The sequence below is a fragment of the Phoxinus phoxinus genome, assembly GCF_949152265.1.
Source record: "Phoxinus phoxinus genome assembly, chromosome: 10".
NCBI classification, from domain to species: domain Eukaryota; kingdom Metazoa; phylum Chordata; class Actinopteri; order Cypriniformes; family Leuciscidae; genus Phoxinus; species Phoxinus phoxinus.
Window position 1 is genome coordinate 9,200,790 of NC_136885.1, and position 24,321 is coordinate 9,225,110.

Sequence of the window (24,321 nt, forward strand, 5' to 3'; positions counted from 1 at the left end):
CTGCCTCTAATGGCTCCAATATAAATGAATGAGGACCAGAGGAGATCAAACTGCATTCTATGAAATGCATTTACACTTCATTACAGCAGACTTTAAATCACACGGGGTGGGCCAGGGACCGGAGGGGGAACGCGTTTTAATTGCCAGTCCAATTACAAGCAGGTTTTGATCACGGCATTCAGAGCATGTTTAAAACTTCACACAGTCCACATGCAGTCGGACGTCTGGTAATCACGCTGCACATCAGGATGATGATGAGGAATTAAAAAACATTCAGAGGACCTTACACGCAGTCAAATAAAGAGTATGCATGCAATGCATTAAAATAGATTTAAATGCATATTCAGAGGAGAGCTGCAATTTCAGCATATTCGCATTTTAAATTATACAAATTAACTAATATGTCATTTTAATGTGTTTAGTGAAAGAAAATGGTACAGTACCACATTTCATTTTGTATTATCTTAATACTCTCCAAACCTCCATGAGAGAGAGAGAGAGAGAGAGAGAGAGAGAGAGAGAGAGAGAGAGAGAGAGAGAGAGAGAGAGAGAGAGAGAAAGAGAGAAAGAGAGAAAGAGAGAGAGAGAAAGAGAGAAAGAGAAAGAGAGAAAGAGAGAAAGAGAAAGAGAGAGAGATTTTTTTTTATTTCATACAATCAATTGTACAAATTTAAACAAACAAACCTTAAGTAAACACCTCATGAAACAAAAGGAGAAAAAGATAAATCCCCTCCCATCACAGCACAGAAAATATTTTTTATACCAATGCATTTTAAAAGATGACAATTCATTAATTTATAGTACTTAAAAACAACAATAAGTCTAGGCTCAACATAGACGACATCTCTTGGCCCGGTCTATTCTCTATTCCATTTTTCCTGCTTATATAGATTGCAAGTTTTGCTTGACCAATCACAAAGTTGATCAGCTGCCATTCCATTTGCTTTTGGCTATACCCTGCCCCCAAAACAAACCAAAAAAACTTGTATTAACAAAACAAAAAAATGATTCCAGTCATATACATTCTAAAAAACAATGAAAAACTGTTTCTCTTAAACCACAAAACACACACAAGATCAAGTGGTTGACAGGCAACGAACATTCACTTTTCCTTCTCACTATCTCCGTTTCTGAGTGCAGATCCACAGCAGGCATTACTAGACAGTACTAGACAAACTAGACAGTTTGTACTGCATATCTCAGACATCTCTGAGTTCGCCTGAGCTGTCCTGCACCTGTCAAATCAGTGAGCTGTGTCCAGCATGTCATTCACTGAGTGACATCTGCCAGTCACAGACATCTGATCACTCTCCTCAAGCACTGTGACGATAACTCTGGCTGAGGCTGCAAGGTTTGTACAGTGGCTTATATGACCACAGAGGATTTGGCAAGACAGGCCTCACTAGGCCTCAATAGTTATCGTATTAGTGATTAAACCAAACAACACTACTAGTACTCATACTGGTCAAGTGCGTGTCGTCCTGCAGCAAATAAATTATTCATCAAATCACGCGTGTTGAGAAGAGTGTGCTACTATACAAAGTATAGTTTACCCTAACCCTTACACTTTACCAAGTGGTCAGATGCACCATTTTCACCTGCTGGAGCAGAAAACAGCTGGGGGGGGATTCCCACAGATGCACACTGAAGGACCCGGGCCACATCTACAGACCAGGACATAGATACACACAAAGCAACATGCTATCAGTCAGAACACCATAGCAAACATCATTGGGGGGACTTAGTTCAAAAACACTCCCCATCCCGCGACTACAAAAGAGGAGACTCGCGATTCTTCAGGTGACCTCAAATCAGAAAACCAATCTCAAAAAAATTTAGTCGACGTGTCATTTTACAAAAAAGTGTTTGCTCTCAAGGCTCAAATCGTTAACAACGGTTGATTTCCAGAGGTGGGTAAGATCAGAAAAGATTCTCTCCTAAGTCTCATCTTTTTCTCAGACTATGACACTGTCCCTCAGTTGTTCTCATGTCATTTCTAGTCTGAAAGCAGTAGGCATCTCCCTCTGTGACCTGTTCTCCTTACTTAATCTGCCATCCGTTTCTAGAAGTAATGAATTTAAGATTACCGTCTGCAGAGCTTTATATTACAAACTAGTGATGCTCCGATTGATCGGCCGCCGATTAAGATCGGCCGATATTGGCTAAAAATAGCTTGATGATATTGGCTAAAAAAAGCAGATCACGTGACGTAAATTACTCGAGCGACTTTTTTCCACCTGCATGCGCGGCGCACGGGCACACAACAGCAGACCGGAGCTTGTCAGAGGCAACATGAGTTCTCCTCCCGTCTGGAAGTTTTTCAGAGTGTCCGACAAAAAAAATAGCCATTTGCAATGTATGTCGTGCTGAAATCCCTCGAGGTGGAAGCCACCAACGGCATTTTAACACCACTAAAATTATTAGGCATCGAACTGATTTCCATCCGAAGTCTTATTTTTTTTTAGTCAGGTCTAAAAAAGGTTTTACCCTTGTTCATTTCCAGAAACGCTGGCCGCAGAAAGTCATTACAAAGTAGCAAAAAAGTAGTCGTAGCCTACAAAGCAGAGCTCTAGAGGCAAGCGCGCTCATTATAGAAGCGAGATGAAAAAATCTCAACTTCAGAATTCCGCAAAAGCTACTAAAACTTCTTTGTCGTCGTGGAGAGTGTAGTGCATAGCAACGACAGACGCCACGGGAAAATCGGACCGAATTTTACTAATAATAAAAGATAAGCTAATGTGCATTGTAAATGTCAGTCATTTATCTTTTTTTTGACTCATTCTTTTTATAAAAAATATATTTAAAGGCTGAAATATGTGAGGTTTATCTTTTTATAAAACCTTTTTTGTCAAAACTTTATTTGCACTTGTACATGTTAGTAGATAACATTTTGCAAGACACTTTTAAAATCTAGCCATATTTTTTATGTTATTATTGTAATGCTTATGTAAACAAAAAGTGCATATTGATGCTAATTTTATTTGTTATGTGCTGGTTAATGCGTCGTGTAGGTCTTAAATTCAAATCTTTATGGTCTTACAATGTCTTAAAACGGTCTTAAATTTGTCTTACAAAAGATCTTTCATGAATTTCTGTCTGATAAACAACCTACTGGTTTTGGGATGTTTTGCATAATTGGTTGTTCCAGAAAGAAATCGTTCTTGCCACCTCATAGTTAGTTTCATTTCTACAAATGGCGCAAACTGCTAGATTATAGATAAGATTCCCATTCCTCTGCCATTCTGTTATCGGCAGTGATCGGCAATCGGCAGATCATGATTTTGGTGATGATCGGTAATCGGCCCCAAAAATGCTGATCGGAGCATCTCTATTACAAACCATACACATGAGATAACTATCCGCAATATGGTTTGGAAACCGTGACTTCAATTACAGATGTTCCTACCTGTAATTATTGTACAACTGCAACAATTATGCTTAATAGCATTAATAAAACAGTGTATGTGGCAAGTTGAAATATTGATATTAGACATTTTAATTAACATGCAGCTTACTTTGGTCTAAAATTTCAAGTCCAGCTGGAGTCCGATAATGGTTGTCTTATAATGACATCACTCAATTAACTTTCTCATTCTGGATCATGAAACTGTATAATTATATAAATGGACTTTATCAGCACTCATGGAAGCTGCTCTGTGGATTGAATTTGATAACTGGAATAAAACGTCATTGGATGTCAGTTAATACAACTGATGCCTGAAGTTTAACAGGGGTAGAATTTGAGCAAGAACAGCAGATGAAACTTTCTGGATCATGAAACAGTATAATTGTATAAATATACTTCTTCAGCTCACATGGAAGCCGCTCTGAAAAAAATAATTTGAGAACTGATATAAAAAGTCATTGGACTTCAGTTGATGCAACTGAAGCCAGGAGTTCAACAGGGTGAAAGGTGAAATAGTGGAACATGCCAGACTTCAGGGAAGCAACATGGAAAACACAAACGGGAAAGAAAGGACACAGTATAACAATCTTCAACATTAATTCATTCATTATCGCTCATCAGCTTCATTATAAGCTTCCTGATATCATAGGGCTGCCATTCTCAAAGCTAAAGACTTTTTTTTTTTTAAACAGGCGATTCATACCATGTTTTTGCAATGTCAATGCTGCCTAAGCAGCTCAAATCTCATTACAACACGAACTCACTCATGAAAACTGTTATTTCTCACTGTTACAAAGTTAGAGCAGCCAAAACTGTAAACACATCAGCCACAGGTAGAAAGGCAAAGGCTTGCAGAACTGAAAAATGTATCAGTTGTACTGCATTTCATAATGCAACGCACTCAGCATCAATGGGTGCAACAAAACACCCCTATTCCGTTCCGATTAACAGGTTCTCCCCTCAGTGACGCACACACTGAAAAACCTATTGAAAACCTATTGAATTTGTATAGCGCTTTTCACAATACAGATTGTATCAAAGCAGCTTCACAGTATTAAATTAAAATAATAATAAAACGTCCATGTTTGGTAATGCTAATCAATTCTAATATATAATTGGCAATTATAGAGTATGGAACGTGAAAATGGAGACACCAGTCACAATAATCAAATGTTTGCCGGGAGCCAGAGTGCCTGACATCAGAGCAAATTTAAAAGTGCTGGCTAATGCTAATCGTAAAAACTCTAAGATTGTGATTCATGCCAGCACTGGTGATCTCTGACTGCCGGAATCAAAATCACACAGTGTTCGTTCGTTGGCCAGAGGAGAACTGGCCCCCCCGACTGAGCCTGATTTTTCCCAAGGTCTTTTCTCCATTCTGTCACCTGATGGAGTTTGGGTTCCTTGTCACTGTCGCCTCTGGCTTGCTTAGTTGGGGACACTTGAAATTCAACAATATTATATTGATCTAACTTTCCTGTTGCTGCTGTGAGAGAACTAAATTGAGCTGGACGATGACATCATTTTAATAGATGAAATTAACCAATTTAATCATTGATGGTCTTTACAATGGAACTAAATCAACACTGAACTGACTTCAGCTGAACAACAGCCAAAATGCACCATTTTCCTGTTTTCACTGTAAAGCTGCTTTGAAACAATATGTATTGTATTTTTTTTACAAAACTAATTAATTTGATGCTGTTTTAATATAATGCACATGTATGCTTGTGTTCACAATGTCCACTTCTGTTCTTTTGTGAATCTCTCATGATTGGCATGGCTACTCCTTTCACATCGGTTTTGTTCTGTTCTGTCTTTGTAAATGATGTGTGTTTACTTAGTGGTAACACTTGTGTTAGCCTCCAAGCCCACAGATACCGTATGTGCCTTTTTTGTGGGGGGAGGGGATTGAATTGGCAAGCCATTGCACTAATTCAATATGTAAATGAAATGTAACAACCCAGCAAGCACTGCGCTCAGAGCCACAACAGCAGGCGCAAGAGGCCCGGGCACCGCAGCCTGACGCACAGCTCAATGCAGCTGTAATTGCATTAGCATTATAGCAATGGCTCTCTCAAGTTATTATTTTTTTCCTAGAGAACTGTGTGGTTTTGAAAAGGTCCCATTCTTCCCTGAATAATTTCAATAATATTTGCATATTCATTATAATTAAGATGACTTTGAGCTTTTGGTTTTTTTAGTTAATTTGTATTTCTGAAGAAATGACAAAGACAATGGAAGGAATTATGTGGCACTGGCGATTGTGGCGCATTCTCCAAAAATGAACCTTTCAAATGTGAAAGTGTTACAATTTGGGATTTGATAGCTACTTTCTGATGATTATGTTCCCTTTAAAATTTTATTTTAATTGTGAAGGGTTTTCAGCTTCATCTCAATACCTACAGGTGGCTGTGTGTGTGTGTGTGTGTGTGTGTGTGTGTGTGTGTGTGTGTGTGTGTGTGTGTGTGTGTGTGTGTGTGTGTGTGTGTGTGTGTGTGTGTGTGTGTGTGTGTGTGTGTGTGTGTGTGTGTGTTGAGATGTTGAAGGGCTAAAGTAATCAACGGCATCTGTAATGATGAGGCGTCCATCCACAGAACAACATAAATTATTTTTATGTGAGTTACACTACTTACGTAAACTATGCATTAAAATATTAAAAGCAAATATTAAAAGGTAGAGTAGGCAATTTCGTAGAGGCTAGCAAAAGCAAGGTAGCTTTGAGAGCATGAGACCCCACCCTCCCTTCAAAGTGCTTTACAAAGCTACTAAGACATACACACAGCAGCAGAGTTTGCAAAGAGTCACAATATGAGACCGCATTAACCCTCTGGGGTCGGCAAACGCGCCGTTTTGCTTGATTTTTTTTAAACATAGCAGCAAAATAGACTTAAAATACTCCGTCATTTTTGATCCTACAGAATTAAGAAATATGAAAAAATAAGCTGTTAAATGTCTACTTTATGTGTCCACTTACAATCAAAATAAAACATTGTGCTTTTGTAAAATAAAGAAAATAAAGAGGGTGTGCTTTCTGCCTCTCCGTCTCAGTGAACTTTTTTTCTGGAGCACGTCTCTAAACTTAAACAAAACTCAGCGAATACTATTCACCCAGGCATGAGCAATATATCTTTATAATCAATTAAGTGTGTACTTTTAAATTATCTAATTCTAAACTAAAACAAATATTCTGTTTATGTAATCTATATAAAAAGAGAGATGTCAGTCGTTCTCATTATCGTTCTCATAGCTCATTATTCTGTTACTGTGACCACGCCCACGCCCATTCAAACGCAAATGATCTGAGGCAATACATGCAGATGTGCACAACACCCACACCAATTCGATAAAACACACTAAATTTAATCAGATTAATGTACTATGTCGTCTTGCGAGGCTGTGAGGAATAATCCTGGAGAATTTACCTCAGAAGTGCTGTTTTTAAAAAAAATATATATAAATACCGTATATACCCGAATATAAGACGACCCCCCCCCCCCCATTTCCAGACTTATTTTTGTGAAAAAAAAAAAAAACTGGTTTTCAACAGAAAATAATTTTATTTGAAAATTGCACAGATAACTCTCTCTCTCTCTCTCTCTCTCTCTCTCTCTCTCTCTCTCTCTCTCTCTCTCTCTCTCTCTCTCTCTCTCTCTCTCTCTCTCTCTCTCTCTCTCTCTCTCTCTCTCTCTCTCTCTCTCTCTCTCTCTCTCTCTCTCTCTGCACAGATATTGTTTTATCTTATGCTTATCTCGATTATCAGAATTTTAGTGCAGATTAACATATTGGAAGGGAAAGCTGGTTTTGTCGTAATGGATCGCGTTTCAGTCACTATTTCATATTCATTCGTTCTTTCTCCCCCTGATTTTGTCTATATCGCGAATATAAGACACCCCATTTTTCGGACAAAAACCTCGTCTTATATTCGGGTATATACGGTAATAATAATAAAAATAATTTGTTACATTTATATAGCTTTTTCTGAGACCTCAAAGCGCTTTACATAGAAGGGGGAAATCTCCTCAACCAACTCCTCAATCTCCTCAACGCTTACTGGTGGAGAGGAGACAGTGATGAAGCCAATCAGTATATGGGGATGATTAGGAGGCCATGATGGACAGAGGCCAAGGGGTAAATTTGGCCAGGATGGCAGGGTTACACCCCTACTCTTTTTCAAAGGACATCCTGGGATTTTGAATGACCACAGAGAGTCAGGACCTCGGTTTAACGTCTCATCCGAAGGACTGATAAAAAAGAAATTTCTTCTGTTTTATTAGCTTTTATTATTATTATAATTAATATTACCTCCATCTCTCAATATTATTAAAATTAAAATCCAATGTCCATATGTTAAAAAAGACAAAGATTTCCATGGGGTGTCCCATCTCTTTCACATGCCTGTATATGTACATGTACGTTTTAATATTTAAACCACTTCTATTATTGATTTATATCATGATATGAAGAACGTTTCAACCAGTATAACAAGCGTCTACCCTATGAAATTCATGTGTTAATTTTCCAGACCCTAAAGTAAATGCACAAAAAACTTTCATGCAGTGACAGAGTTACAGAAACTTACTTTATGGAGTTTCTGAAGTGATCTTCTGCAGGGTTTTTGACTGTGCAACTGTTCAGTAACCACAGATCCGCGTCAGATGGATTCTCTGGAGAAAGAGAGACAGTTACAAATTAACAAATTACACTAGAAGATTCCTGCCACGATGATCTGTCAAAACTATTCACACAGTTGTAATGAAATACGAGACATTGTTAGATTAACAGCTGTCTGTGATTAAGATGCACATGAGAAGAGTGTTTCTAAAACTGCACATCACAGTAAATTATCTACATGGTAGGAAAACCGTTTCACTACATTCAAATGACCTCAGTCCTTTTTTCAAGATAATTCTTCTCGAAGAAAATGTGAAACGTAAAGCAAACTATGACTTTAGACTGGTATTGAGAATATTTAAATTTTTCTTTCTTAAATGTAAGCACATATTTTTTATTTGAAATGTAAAAATGTCCACAAATGCTCCAATGATTTAACCCAGCCCTTGGCATTAAAAGCAGCCATATTAAAATAAGCATGCAATTCTAGTGAAGCAGAGTCAGTTTGTGCAAGTCAATTACTGATTGAACCCAATATGCTAAAAGAATATGTTCCAGTTTCCATGTCTTTTCTATGATTTTCTTTCAGAATGATTGTATAGTTATTCATTTTATGTAGACTGCCATAACAGACAGACTAATGTTATAATGCTGCAACACAAAGCACAACAGCATCGTCCTGATGAAACACTGCAGAGCAAAGCGAAACTAGGATGTAGACATTTCAATATTTCCAGGTTTTCCATGATCATAAGAAGCTTAATAGCATGTATATAATCTGTATGACCCAGTGGTTATCACACATGATTGCACACATTTTCCACTACAGCGCTGAAGAGCCAGATGCTGAATGACACACATGAGCTACGGAGGCTCGCCTGCAAAAATGTTTATTTATAGAGCACATTTAAACCCAACCAAGGTTGACCAAAGTGCTTTACAAGAATAAAAGAACACATGAACATAAAAAAGATAAAGTAAAAAACTAAATAAACAAACAAATTGCAATCAACAGTATGCAAGGAAACCCCAGGATAACGTACTATGGCGTGTTAAAAGCCAGGGAGAATAAATATGTCTTGAGATAAGATTTAAAAGCAGGGCTCTACCGTGCGACCGCATTTGCGACTCAATTACTGCATGCGACTGTGAAAAAGTATTTAGGAGCACCAGTGCGAATGGTCCGATCAGGCCCTGTCCGAACAGCATATTGGCCAAACAGATTTTGCAAACGCAAGATCACGATGAACTGAGACCAGTGACAGCTTTTTAATATAAAAGGGAGTTTGCAAATGCAATATTGATTTTCTACAACAATTCAATAAAGTTAATATTAAGGTACTTACATTTTAGAAACTATATATATTGTCAGATTTTGCTCTATTTCGTCAACGAAGATAGTTCCAAACAAAATCACAGCTGACTTCGAAACACAGGCGTCTCATTTATGAATGAATCTGCATTTTTCAAACGAATTTAGTCAATGATTCAATGACACATTCATAAACAGTCGCTTGCTTTGTTCCTGAATGAATCAGCCGTTTGAACGAATCGATTAAATTAATGATTCAGTGACAAAGACAGTGACTTGCCGTCCCCTACTGGTGGTTTTAGTTTCATTTTTAAATTATCTCTTCAGTTATTTAAATAATTTAATTTTCTACATTCAAAACCCATTTTAAAAAAAAACTCATAACATTGTTATCATGATATTAAATGCATTCATGCCATTTCTGAGCCTTATTAAACAGTCTGTAAACATACCTAAATGCCACTTTTTGTTCTTTTATGCCTTCTCTGCAGTGCAAAAATTTATTTTGTTGATACCGATTTCATTTGAATGGTAGCTTACTCTTCCTGATTTTGTATTATAATTTTAAATCAATTTATAAATATAAATGTATTAATTTGCCATAAAAGATGACATGCCACAAAAGAAAAAATGCCCTTACAAAAAATGCAAGTCCTTTTAAGGAGTCAAATATCATCTCATAATAGGGAAGGTTGATTTCTGTCATTGATCAGAAGGTGCTCCTAAATATTTTTAAAAGTGCTCCTAAATGATGGGACATGCCTAATATAAAGAGGAAGGTTATTCCAGAGTTTTGGTCCCGCAGTAATGAAAGCATGATCCCCACGGTTTTTAAGTTTAACTCCAGGAACTATGAGTAGGCCAAGGTCACGAGATTTCAAGTCTCTAGAAGGGGTATACGGAAACAATAGATCAGTTAAGTATCGAGGTGCCAGGTCATTGAGGGCTTTGTAGACAAATACGATTCTAAAATCAATCCTATATTTGCCAGGGAGCCAGTGCAGAGACATTAAAAAAGGTGTTACAGTAAATGGTTATATTTTCAAGCAGTCAAGCAGCTGCGTTTTGGACCAGCGGAGATTGAAGCCTGGGAAATGCCATAACACAGCGAGTTACAGTAGTCAAGACAAGATGTTACAAAGGCATGGATTGCGGTTTCAAAATTGCTTCTGGATAAAAATGACTTAACTTTACTGAGAAGGCGAAGTTGGTAAAAACATGATTTTACAACAGCAGTGATTTGTCAAACTTTAAACTTGAGTCAAAAAGGATGCCCAAATTCCTGATACTCTGTGTATTACACGGGGCGATAAAGCCTAGATCAAAATCATTTTATTTTCATTTAGGAGTAAAAAATAGCTTGAAAGCCACAACTTAACTTTTAGGCAATCAAACAGTGGCTGAAACATTCCAGTTCATGCATTTGACTATCTGTTCTATTCTGCCTAGTCTTTTTCACATGGATCAGGTGTACCATGTTTAAACGCCCTTGGTTTGGAGAGGTGAATATGGTACTCTGCTCACTGAACTCACTCATAGCAGGAAGCAAGAGACTCGTAAAAGGACACCAGGACTAATTTACACAATTTCAAATTAAAGTTTATATGAGTTTGTTTAGTTCATCCTAATCAGCCTATTAAATTACCAAAAAGCATGTCTAATTAATTGAATTAAAAAAATATATATTTTTGTATTAATTTTTAAAAATGTTAATTTATATACATTATTATTTTTTAAGAAATTCTGTGTTGTGTATTTTTATTTTCCTGGCAATCAAATGAAGGCATAAAACATTCATTTAATTTAGCTTTTTAATAATATGAAATTAAACCCTTTTGTCAAACAAAAGAGCTTTACTGTTAAAATTAAAAAATGAAAGAAAAATGTATTCAAGTTTATTGTTCATTATTATTATTGTTAGTATTAATATTACATTAAGACGTAGCTATTCTACTGTACAACGGTCATATATGTGTCACAATTTCTTCAAATTTTCTTTCAAGATAAACCAAACTTTTATAGACCTTTGAGTTTATGATATGATGTTTATGATAAGACAATATTTTGTGCAAATGAAACTAAAATGCTAATGAAGTGACTCAAAAGCAGCTCTGGAGATGAAGTTCCTGAAGTTCTGAAAACACCACAAGCATCACACGTGCTTCAATGTGTGTTGGAAATGAAACTGCACGTTTAAATAGTCTTTTTGCGGTTTAATATTCCCAGACACTTGTCTATATAGCGACTTGATTTAAGTTTACTGACCTCCTTTTTATTTATTCATTAAAAAATTTGACCAATTCTGTGAATTTCCACGTTATACAGTAAATTCTGTTTTTATGACTGGTCCGCATTTTCCGCATTGTGGAAATCATAGGGCCCTACCTATATGTCCTTTTGGCCCATGTAAAAAGACATGAGATTCTTATGTGATGAACTCAAAAAACACTATCTGACACTCTTCTGCGAAAGTGATGCTTGAGCGCCTTCACTGTAGGATGACAGCTGTATGTTTGGAGAATGAAATGGGGTTGAGAAAGGCAGGATGTCCAAATGATGATGAGAAAGCAAGAGTTTCAGTCAGAGCTGCATTAGAAAACTTAGGCAGCTGATTTGTTGCCTCGCTGCCTTATCAGGCAATGACTTTGCAGCGTTTGCACACAAAAGTACCTCATGAATTTCCAACAGACCTCTGGGGCAGTGTAACGGTTTAATGATCAACAGCAAAATAGAGCAAGCTTTGGTGATATTTAAGCAAATATTTCTCGCTAGAAAAGACATCAGAATAGGACAATTTTGGTAAAAAAATTTACATTTACACACAAACTGACCAGCTTAGCTGATCTGTCATGGAATGGAAAGTATTGAAATGAAAGTAATGACATTTATCTTGAACTCTGTTTAATTAAGGTTATAGTTTCCATTACAATTGAATAATCAATTATGAAGGAAATTATACCTGTATAATATCATGCTCTACCCACATTGGACCAGTGGTTTGTAAAATGGATGGATGAGCCTAGTTAGGGGCGCCCATCTTCTGGCGGGACGCAGGAATTTATTTGGCACGACCGTCACAGCGGTTTATGGGTATTCTCTAGCCTTTGAACATACATTAGTTGTACAATAGTTATTGCGGTGCATTATGAAATTGAATGAGTGCACTCGATAATGTCCAGTATGGTTTCGGACACCACTCCAAATGTCTGGTCCCTCAAATAATGCCCTTGTTAAGGGTATAGGGGATGATTTCAGACACAGCTCAGGTGTGTTGGAGCAGCGTCACATCCCTGCTGGATAAATCAGTGCTTCATGAACACCAAACATCAGGAAGTGAAATGATTACCTTACATAAACCTGAAGTGAAGTGCACTCAACCGACATCTAGAAAAAATATTTGCATAGTAAAATTTAAAACATGCTTTAAGTATAACAGGTTTATTAATTAACCTGGTTTACAAAGAGTTAAGGGTCAATTCCCACCATAATTCCCACTAAGAAATATGTGCAGACACACGACAAGTGTGCTTTTTTTGCGGTTTGTTTGCCTGAGGTACAAGCAGTCAGTTTGACAAACACAAACACACAGCTGTTCATATGTTTTCCAGAAGTCATTTGCATGAATTTGCCTGTAGGGCAGAGCACAGACAATCGCATAGGCAGTTTTGGGTAAGATCCATCTTTGGTTGAATGGACTCACTGCAACCGTCCTTATCTAAGTCACAAAAGATCTTCCACCACCAACGGCCAAAACACACTCAACCAGAGTGCAGAGTCAGCATCACACACATTTCAACAACGCAGGTTTAATAAAGATTCTCTTTCATTCAGCTTATCACAAAATCTCAAAATGCACAATTCAGTCATTTATTCAGCTGATTTTGGTGTAAAGTGTTTTAGAATTGTTCCGAGTAGCAGCTTTAGCCATGACAAAATTTGAGGTGATCTAACAAAGCACTTTCTTTTTTTAAATACACCTATGTTCAGATATTTTACTTTTAACATGATAATGACCTAAAACATGCAAAAAAAGAAAATGGAAAAAAATCCAGAGGACGGATCAGATGATATTGTATTCTGGCAAGATCCAGATCACAGAGTTCAAGGAATTTTGCACAGAAGAATGGACAAAAAAAGAAAACACAAGCAACTAAAAATAGAAGGAAAAAAAATAAAATTTTCTATTGTGTACATATTTATGAAAAATTATAAAAGCATTTTATCTATGGCCAGTGTCTCTAGAGGTGTCCTGTGGTCAATGTGACCAAGTGTTAAACCAAATATGTCACACCTCTGTGGACTGTGGTACACAGAACAAACAAGATGACTTCAAGCTGTAAATGCCTGCTTTCTGCCTCAGCTGATGTCACCAAAACAGCCAATGGCACAAAACACCCCCACTCAATATTTTAGAGAAAGTACAATATATAGCAATGTGCACATGGAGTGACTCAACTATGGATTGTTACTATGTGTCAAAAGCAGACCAGGTGATCTAAGCCATCCTCTATTTTGAGCATGAGGCTCTTCTGAGTTTGTCGACTGCATCACATCATCAAATATTACAAAGCATAAGACTGAAAACATTCTCCCTGCAAACCTACTGTATCTGAGCTGCAATCAGGTCAGCGCTGATGGCATCACAAGTGACCCTTTGTGACAGGAGGCAACGGCATGCATTGGAGGCTAAAACATTTAGCAGTGATTTATAATTGCTTATTCCTTCATTCCTCCAAACGCATTTGAATAAGAGAAGTGAGGCAAGAAAAGACTAGATGTAGTGGTGCACGATTCTTTCTAGCACAAACCGCATCAGAACACCAGAGCACACTCTAACTGCTTTGACCATAAACACATCATGTCAGACACAAAATCCTGCTTTTCCTCTAACATTGACAAAAGATGGCTGTTTAAGATTAAGCTTAAGCCTTAAAATATCAACAGTGTGACAATTCCATAAGCACAAAGCAGCAACAGGATCTTAATAGGCCAAATGTGCCGAAAGAACCAAATGAATCAAGTCTTTGAGACCAGAGGAAATCATATTTCTGATCATAAGCTCCTACAAACCCATTTATCCGGTAAAGTTAAAATGCTTTTACTGCATTAAAAATAGCAGAAAAAGCACATTTTGGTGACTGAGGTGTCATAGCTGCAGCATGTCATGCAACACAACATATGGCTGGAGCCGTAAGAATCCACCTTTTACCTGGAAAATGAGGGATGACACCTTGTCCATCCCAGTAAAACTCAAACAGAAAGTGAAACTCGCATATAGAATGATGAATTTAACACTGGGTAATACAATCAAATGTTATGGAAAATATTTTGGGGTCTAATTTTTTTCGGTTAGGAAAATATATAATTTACATGACATGACTAATGTAATCTAATTTGTGTAAATGTTACAAGACAAAAATAAACAACCTATCAGGCATAAGATAAAAAGATAATGTAGAGTACATATTGTGAATTAATTTAAAGGGCCCCTATTATGGATTTTTGAAAATGACCTTTCATGTAATGTGTAACATAGCTCTAGTCTAAGTGAATGAAAACATCCTGCAAAGTTTTAAATCTGAAAGTGCACCGTGTATAAAGTTATTGTCTTTCAAAAGTAAGAGTCGACTCAGAGTCAATTAAATTAATAGTTTTGCAAACGAGTCATAAGCAGTTTCGCCGTGACGTCAGAATATTGCCCGCCCACTTATTGCGCGCGCCACCAGGGAAAACTTGAACCCCAAACCAGCAGCTGATTCCTGTGGATACTGGATAACACGACGCTGTGCTCTACAATGTGAAGGTAAAGCCTTTCTTTCTTTTTTTCACTGGCCAAGGACGAGCATGTGAAGAATCAGTTTGAGAATTTTACTCACTTTGAGTAAAAATTAAACATGGAGCAAGATTTGTTTTACCAACGTTTGTTACATCAGTCAATCACGTTAGAGCTCGGCTAATGTATTGCATACATGCACTGTTAGAGTTTCACTTGTAAATGTGGTAAGCTGGCTTAAAGTAAAATAAAATATTATCTCCAAATAGTTTAAATGTCTTAATCCTTGAATTCTTTCATTTCCTTAAACATGTCAATCTGTATGAGAACTTATGAAGAGTAATGATTACAGTCCTATTTCAAACCATTTTTTTTATATAGAGAGCCTGAATATTTTGAAGCTTAATAGCATTTATGAAACACTCGATAACCAAACAACGTCAAGCAGTGCATCACGTTTGCTTTGCTTGATTTGAGCAGACATATAAATCACCAAGGTCATAAATGAAGTGGTCTTCTAAACAATGAGATTCATTAAAGTTTTGTATGAATGTGGTAAAAATGTCTCAAGACAACATTTAATACCTAATAGGTTAAAAAAGGAGATTAAAAACCTAATAGACATTGAGTAAGCCACTTAGAAGCACATTACAAATTTCAAGGGCCTTTTTTTCCATCTTATTTTCCTAATATAACTATTAGAAATGCAAAACCTCAGATACTGCATACTTTTAAAACTCCAAGTCGTATGGATGCAAATGCAATGCATGCACTGAAAGGAGTCTTCACACATGAGATTGCAGGGTGAAGAATACACATTGATATCCCAAATGGACATTATTGGGACATCTTGCAGCAATAAAAACACCCATCACCATTCATTATATTTGTGTAGTCAGAATTGTTTTTTTGTCTGTTTGGGTTTTTTTTTTAGGAGCGATGAACACTTTGAAGAACGTTATTAAAACTTGAATATGGGGGATTTTCATCTACTGTCAGATTTGTTGGGTTGAAAAGTGTAAAGTGAAATTTAGGAGGAGTCAAGGCACCTGTCAGGGTCATGATGAGAGGCCGTCAGAGCGATGGGGGCAATGCCACACTCCTATCTATCATTAATTTTTTTCTTGCTGCCAAGAAATTGTCACCAAGGTCACATGTGCACCGAACCTGAATACATTTAGAGAGAACATTGATTACATCCATACTGTGATTATTGGCTTCTATCAGGAGTCTTATGAAGCCAGAAGCTAAAAGGAGATCAAATCTCTCAATCATCCAGTCTCACGCAACCTTATGGAAGAGATGGTGACATTAGCAAGAACAAACTAGTCTTGTAATGGGGTTAGCTGTGACATATGAACAAAGGATAATGAATGAGAGAAAGAGGTTGAGAAACTCAAAGCAACAGGAGATCTACATGTAAAAACAAACATCTCATAAATGACTTATGAATATATTCTGCAGAACACACATATGCACAGAGTTCTTCAGAAACACTCGTCATGTCTACTAAAAAGAAACATGCAGTGTGAATCTAGGCCAGGAGTGGCAAGCCCTGTTCCTATCTGCAGAGTTCAGGTCCAACCCTGATCCAAAACATCTGTCAGTAATTATCAAGTGTTCCTGAATATTTGAATTAGCTGGTTTAGTGGCGTTTGATCAGGGTTGGAGCTGAACTTTGCAGGAAGGTATAGAACCAGGAACAGGATTGGGCACACCTGATCTAGGTTATCTGCCTCTGAATTTAAAGGGCACCTATTATGGAATTTTGAAATTTACCTTTCATGTAGTGTGTAACATAGATCTAAGTGAACAAAAACATCCTGCAAAGTTTGAAATATGAAAGTGCACCGTATATAAAGTTATTGTCTTTCAAAAGTAAGAGTCGACTCCTGAGTCATTTTTATGAATCGTTAGAAGACCGAAGCTTTTTCTCTGAGATGACGTCAACTTGTCAAGTTATTTGAATACGATACGCCCACTTATTGCGCTCCAAGGCCAGGGAAAATATCATGGCGACGAGACGCTGTGTTCTGAAGTGCGACTCAAAAGCAAACTTTTTTCATCTGCCCAAGGAGGAGCATTTGAAGACTAAGTGGCTACAATTCATATATACAACTATACCACAGAAGTATAGTCCGAGCCTTGTGCTTTGCTCGCGCCATTTTCAAGACGATTGCTTTACCAACTTAAATGCACTCAAACTTGGATTCGCGAGCCGGCTGATATTGAAGGAAGGTTCAATTCCAAGTGTATTTGCATCAGCTTCCTCCTCCGTATCACAACCTGTAAGTGTTATTAATAATTGTTGCTTTTATGTTTTATGTAGCATGCTTAATAATTATTTTGTTTGTTGTGTAAGCACCGTTTAGCTTCTAGGTCTTCAATGACAATTGTATTGAGATAGCCTATGTGAAGTGTTTGTCGTTGTTTTCGGAGTTGTCTTAAAGAATAGAGTAATACCTCGTAGTAACGTAACTACATTTTATTTTTTTTATTTTTGTAAAAACGTTATGTTTATGCATCGGGCTAACGCAAACAAAGACTGATTGTGCTTTTACAATATGAACTCTGGGCTATGCTCGCTAACATAACATTACATTCTTTATCTTATTTTTAGTTTTTTACTACAAACTACAAAGCAGTGGACTATAATAATTATTATAACACAATTTAATTGATAAAAGCATCATTGTACTCCGTGTTAAACAATAAGTATTATCTATGTAAACACTGCTGGGTCATCTGACCAATCAACGCAGATTAGCGTCGCGCAAAGGAGGGGTTTGAAAAATGAGTCGTTGAACGATTCATTTGGGAGTCGGTGAGCAAATCAGGTAAAAATAAATGCATATTATACGACAACAAAAGTGTTTTTTTGTCATTGCATGCATGTAAAACTGTTGTTGGGGACTCCCTAAACAACATTAGGAACATTTTAAATGTCATAATAGGTGCCCTTTAAAAACAATGTAGTTGTGAAGATGAAGCAGGAGCTTGGTTCGCATTGCCGGCAGTAAGTCAGACTTCTTCCCGGTGCATGTTGGACTGCCCTTTGTCGCCGGTTTTGTTCATAATTTTTATGGACAGAATTTCTAGGCGCAGCCAGGGGCCGGAGGGTGTCTGGTTTGGGAACAACACGATTTCGTCTCTGCTCTTTGCAGATGATGTTGTCGTGTTGTCGATTTACCGGTCAATCTACGTTCCTACTCTCACCTATGGTCATGAGCTTTGGGTCATGACCGAAAGGACAAGATCCCGGATACAGGCGGCCGAAATGAGCTTTCTCCGCAGGGTGGCTGGGCGATCCCTTAGAGATAGGGTGAGGAGCTCGGTCACTCGGGAGGAGCTCAGAGTAGAGCCGCTGCTCCTCCACATCGAGAGGGGTCAGCTGAGGTGGCTCGGGCATCTGTTCCGGATGCCTCCTGGACGCCTTCCCGGGAAGGTGTTCCAGGCACGTCCCACCGGGAGGAGACCCCGGGGAAGACCTAGGACACGCTGGAGAGACTATGTCTCTCGGCTGGCCTGGGAACGCCTCGGTGTCCCCCCGGAAGAGCTAGAGGAAGTGGCTAGGGAAAGGGAAGTCTGGGCATCTCTGCTTAGACTGCTGCCCCCGCGACCCGGCCCCGGATAAGCGGAAGAAGATGGATTGATGGATGGATGGATGGATAGTTGTGAAGATGCCCTACACTACAAAGCATTAAATCGCAAGAACAGAATCCTCAGAAACATCCGCTCTGCCTGTTATGATGGTTTTCAAAGTAGTCGGGTCACTGTTCTTTTCACACTGCACGACTATCTGTGGTATCAATCAGTTGCTGCTGTGCTCACACTGCACGATGGATCGGCAACAGGAGGTTTCTTCTGTCTGGTCCGCAAACTACGTTTCACAAACAAACACACGAGAAGTGATAAGGAAATAAAGCAAGATCACATGTGCGTGAGACGGGAGTTCACACGCGAGACTGAAATTGTTATTAAAAAAAGATAGCCTGCAAGAAGTTTGCGATCCAAATTGTCTGTACGCTGATCTGCACCGAAAAGGAGAAAACGAAAACAGATTATGCAGGAGGAAATGGTTTGTTGCTGCTGGTCAAGCTTTTTATCCGTTTGATATAATTGTAAATATATATTAAAATACTGATATGTGGTCTATAACTCCTCCCCGAACTCCCCGCTGCTCTGTATCTCGCTCTCTCATTGGCTCTCTGTCATTGCCGATGTAGTTTTCAGTCAGAACACTTTCACACGTTACGATCCTCGGTATCTGTTTTTGTGTAGGTTGTGTTTTTTTGTATGTGTGTGCAGGGATTGGCTGCTGTTGGAGGAGTCTGATTGGTGGATCCATTGATGACGCTATAAAAGGGCTGTGCTAAACGAAGACTGGGAGCTCATTCTGGCGTTGGCCTGATGGCGTGAAGAGCTCCGGATTCCTCCTTCCGTCGGCAGATCCCAAAACTCTTCAGTTGATTATGTTTTCTTGTTTGTAATGATTTAATTCGTTTCTTCTGGCTTATGGTTTAGGAGCGTAGGGGTGTCCTGCCATTTATGTTGACATTGTTTGCGATTTGTTTATTTTTAGGGAGTTAGGGAAGTTCTTTGTAATTTTATTTATTCCTTGATCAGGTAATTTATATATGTTTATTTGTAAGTCTATTTTGTTTGTTATTTTGGCCTTGGGGCACCCTGAAGCCATTGCTCCTTAATTTAATAATCTTTTCACTATAAATAAATTATACTTTCGTATAATTTGAAACTTTGTCTTTGGTGATCTGTCGGCTGGCGCTGGTTTCCTAACTTTTATTACCAACTAAAGTTCACGTCAGGCCCGTCCTCAAAACGGGCCGTAACACACAGCAGGATTTAGAATCACCGACAGGATGCAGATATTTAGCATGTCTAATATCTCACGGCCGTCTGCGACTTGTCGACAATTCTCTCAGATGGCGTCATTGCTCATTCATGATGACCATAACATGTGGAGATGTGCGGATCAGCTCTAGCTCTTAAAAATGAATCATCCACCTGGGCCGAACTTATGATTGTCTATGATCTAGATACCCGCACCGACCCCCACACTATCAACATATGATATTTTAATAAATTACACTGATGTAGACTGCTTGTAAACAAACATTTATTTAAAGTAAAAGATCTTCATTGGCAAAATTAAATTTGCTTAATAGCCTAAACACAGGCTTTGCTCCCTTCAAACTTAAATTGGAATGTCACTATTTCCATCACTGCACCCAAACACACACACAGAAAAATAATTAAGTTCAGCCCAAGCAAAGGCTGCATATATAGCTAATTTATGAGTCTTGTGGCCATCATATACATACAGCGCTTCAGAGTCGTTACACACCATCACATAACCAGCACTTGGTTCATCTTGATTCACCAAAACGCTCCCACACAGTACTTTCCTTTCCTTCCTTTGGTTTTGTTTGTAATTCTTATTTTTTTTATTACTTGGCCCAACCGACTCCCGGATATAACCTCGATCCAAGCATCACTAATACCATGTAAGCATATAAAAAGTGACAATAAAAGGAAAATCACTGTAGTTGGTGAATGCTCCAATGCATGATTCACTTGTCTGTGTGTGTACGCATAAGCATGGGAGCGCATATAAGCCCAAAGAGTGGATGGCTGAGCAAAACACGTCCACATAGCATCTCTGTCACTTTGGATGGGGCCAATTCAAACAGCATCCATCCCTAGACACCAAACACACAATGATGGTCTCTCACACATACAGACACAAAATGCATGATAAAATCTGCAACAATCTGCAACAGTCTCAACCACCGTTGACAAGCAACAAGTGACATAAAACAGCATGAGAAGGACAATTCAGATTTAAATACTGTCGTCGGGAACTAGAAGCTGAACCAGAGCTGAGGGTGATGTTACTCAAGTCAAGTGACTGCCTGAACCTTAATTTTTACAATGTGTGTATGTTTGTAATTTAACACCATGCCATGGCTATTTTTACAGTGAGATCAGATTAGAATTAGGGGTTAAATGGATCATAGTTGATTTGTACAGACCAGGCCCCATGGTTGAATGCAACAAAAATCCCCAAAACTAGAGGTCTTACTTGAACCAGGAAGTATGACCATATTAGCCCAGCTGTGTCAACATTGCATACATTTTAAAATCTTGCTGATTACATGTTAAGCTCTAAATGGTATAGCTCCTCAGCACTAGAGCGATTTATTTTCCCACTGTAGTCCTTCATGTTTCACTGCAATCTCAAAATTCTGGCCAGTTGATAACTAGAATATCAAAAATAAACTCATAGCTGAAGCGAAGCAAAATAAGCAAGATTTCATTGTTAGTTGCCAGCAGCACACCAGCTCCAGACAAACAATGACACTCAATACTGTCCTGTTACTATAGCTTACATTACAACAACAGCGCATTTTGATTTTTGTGAAACATAGCAAAACAAAATGTTTAAGTCAACCCGTACACTGTAAAAAAAAGTTGCTGCCTTAAACTTAAGTACAATCAACTTGGATGTTTAAATCATTTCAACTTAAGTTACATTAAACTGACTTAAATTTGTTGAAAATTGCTTAACTTATTTTGATGAGTTAAAGCAATGTAAAAACATTTGTCATAACAACGTATTTCAGGCCTTACCACTTAGGTCTCTCCAGCACTGGAAAGCTTTAATTATGCACGTCCTAAAGCTCTTGTCCTATTTTTACAAATTATATTCCTTTGACATTTTCTCTTTTGTGGAAAAGTTATTTTTGTCAACTTCGTACAAAAAAATGTTTTTTTTATAATTTGTATTTTTAGTAAAAATGTTTGTATTGTTCGTTGCATTATTGTTTTTAATCTAAATTAGATTTGGGGTTTTGTGTCTTATCAGAGAATGTCTAATAAGGGGAGAAGGTTCACTCTCGCTACACTTCCGGCTTCTGACTGGTTGCAGTTCCACTCTGATTCCATATGAGGGCGCTCACAGGACGAGTGCAGAATGAATGGAGGTCTATGGAGCTATACCCCTCAAAATCCACTTTTCTCAAGATATAATTTTTTGTCTAGTAATTTGAATGTTGTATTCGAAAGGAGATGCAAAGAAATTGCACATTGCTGGGTGTTAGATTTTTTAGAGTCACTTATTTGCTTTAAAAAGTCTTTCAAAATGTCAATGACGTCATACACATCGTACGACCAGAGATACTGCTTTACGGCAATCCTTCAGTCACTGTGGTGCTTTCGCGCTCTGCACTTTATTTTCTCTCGAGGCATCGCCAGCACAGCTGACACAGGTAAACACACGTGCTAGAAGAGTTTCTGCTAGAATACATTCTGTTCCCGCTTCGGATGCCATGATGCCATCAAGCGGTATCTCTGGTCGTAACCAGTCCTTCACTGACCAATCAGCGTTCATTAGCAGAATGCTAGCGTGTTATGGGCAACAACAACTCAACCTGTAAGAAATCGAAAGGACATAAGTACTCATTCAATTTTCGACCTATAAGTTCATTCAATTTTCGACCTATAACCCATGTTGAACTTGCCAAACCTACAATCAAATCTGAGATTTCTCAACGGCAATCGGCTGAAAGGGACAAATTTAGTCGTCTAGCCCCATAGACTCCCATTCATTTTGCACTCGGGGGTGATCGCCCCCAGTGGAACTCTGGTGGAACTACAACCATAAATCGGTACAATAGGACTTAATAGGGAGTGAACAGGCTCTCCGTAGACGGGCTCTGGTCTTATTTTTCATTGATGTATATTTTTGGGTTATGGATTATTCATGTTTTTCAAGTTTGAATAAATATTAATTTGTATGAAAATTGTTGTACTCACATTGCCCGAGTTTAATTCGGCCATCATAAATGGAAATTAGCAAAAGCCAGATGCTGGTGATTTTGTGTTGTGGCTGGTAAACTCGCTTCACCTACCAGCCACCGTGGCGGGTAAATAAAAGTAGCATTGCTGTTTTACCCGGACACTTTTAGAGGAGGCACACCTTGAGACTTTACCCTATGGAATAAACGGCTTAAGTATTGTAGATCTTGTAGTATTAATTGTCACATGCAGTTACACATTGTCGGTTAAAAACAAGAAAGTGGCTGGTGAAAACGTTGAGTGGCTGGTAGATTTTAGAATCCACCAGCCACAGTGGCAGCTGGACAAAAAAGTTAATTTCCATCACTGGTTACCATTACAGTTACATTTCCCACAAAACCAACAAAATGTGTGTAGTGTAAACGCTCCTCCAGTAGAGTCGTAATAATCCTTTCAGGAAGGTAAAATGCTCAAACTATCGTATTGGTGATATAGGAAACCTTAGGTGTTCATGAATAAGTAGGTCTCCTTGTGTGAACCCAGGTACTCCTGAATCCTGAAGTTTCCCAGAGGAGAGACAAAGGCGAGAAAAGTTGGTGTCTTTGCAAGCACCATATCAGCCCTCTCTCAAAACCCTTTTAAAATTCATGAATTCCAGAAGAGGCCAATGGCAGCCGTTATCCATAATTTACAGCAAATCATAAAATCAGATTAAAGTTCCATGTTATGAACCCTTTTTGTCCCATTTGATTTGCAAGTCCTCTGCCTCTATTGCTCCCCTGGTGTGTCCTTGTCTGTGCCTGGGCTCGACTCGACTGGTACACAATTTCAATTTGTTTATGTGATGTAGAACTGTGGGTGTCCTGGAAAACCTCTAGCATAAATCAGTCACGTAGGCCAGCGTGTATACACATAAAGGTGCTGGTCCAAGATGGCTTTGCCCATAAACTCCGAGCTCTGGCCTCCCACACAATAAGCAAAGGTGGACAGGTAGGAGACTGATAAAAAGGATTGGCTGGGGGAAACCTGATCTGATCCCAATATTAAGTCAAGTCACCTTCATTTATATAGCGCTTTTAACAATATAGATTGCATCAATGCAGCTTTACAGTGATGATAAGAAATTAAAGTAACAGCAATTGTTTTGGCTTTACAGCACCTCTAGATTAAAGTTATTGTCCAGCTAAAGTTAGATTTGATTGATTCACTTCCGTCGCAACGATCATTAGTTATTAACTTAGGGGGCGCTAACACGACACGATGAGCCTTGTGGTACACCAAACTGAACTTTTGATCGATAAAACATCTCTTCATTTACTGCTACAAACTGGTAAGATAAGTATGATATAAACCATGCTAGTGCAATTCCACTAATGCCAACATAATTTTCAAGTCTAT

The 24,321-nt window shown here is 38.2% G+C and overlaps 1 protein-coding gene across 2 annotated transcripts in view; it reads right to left on the reverse strand.

The window, feature by feature from the left end:
* Positions 1–24,321, reverse strand: part of cdkal1 (CDK5 regulatory subunit associated protein 1-like 1) — a 410,090-nt gene that overhangs the window by 322,910 nt on the left and 62,859 nt on the right. For both annotated transcript variants that reach the window (XM_079627099.1, XM_079627100.1), the window contains one exon: positions 7,989–8,073. In XM_079627099.1, coding sequence (XP_079483225.1) covers positions 7,989–8,073 — 85 coding nt within the window. The remainder of the gene's footprint in view (positions 1–7,988; positions 8,074–24,321) is intronic.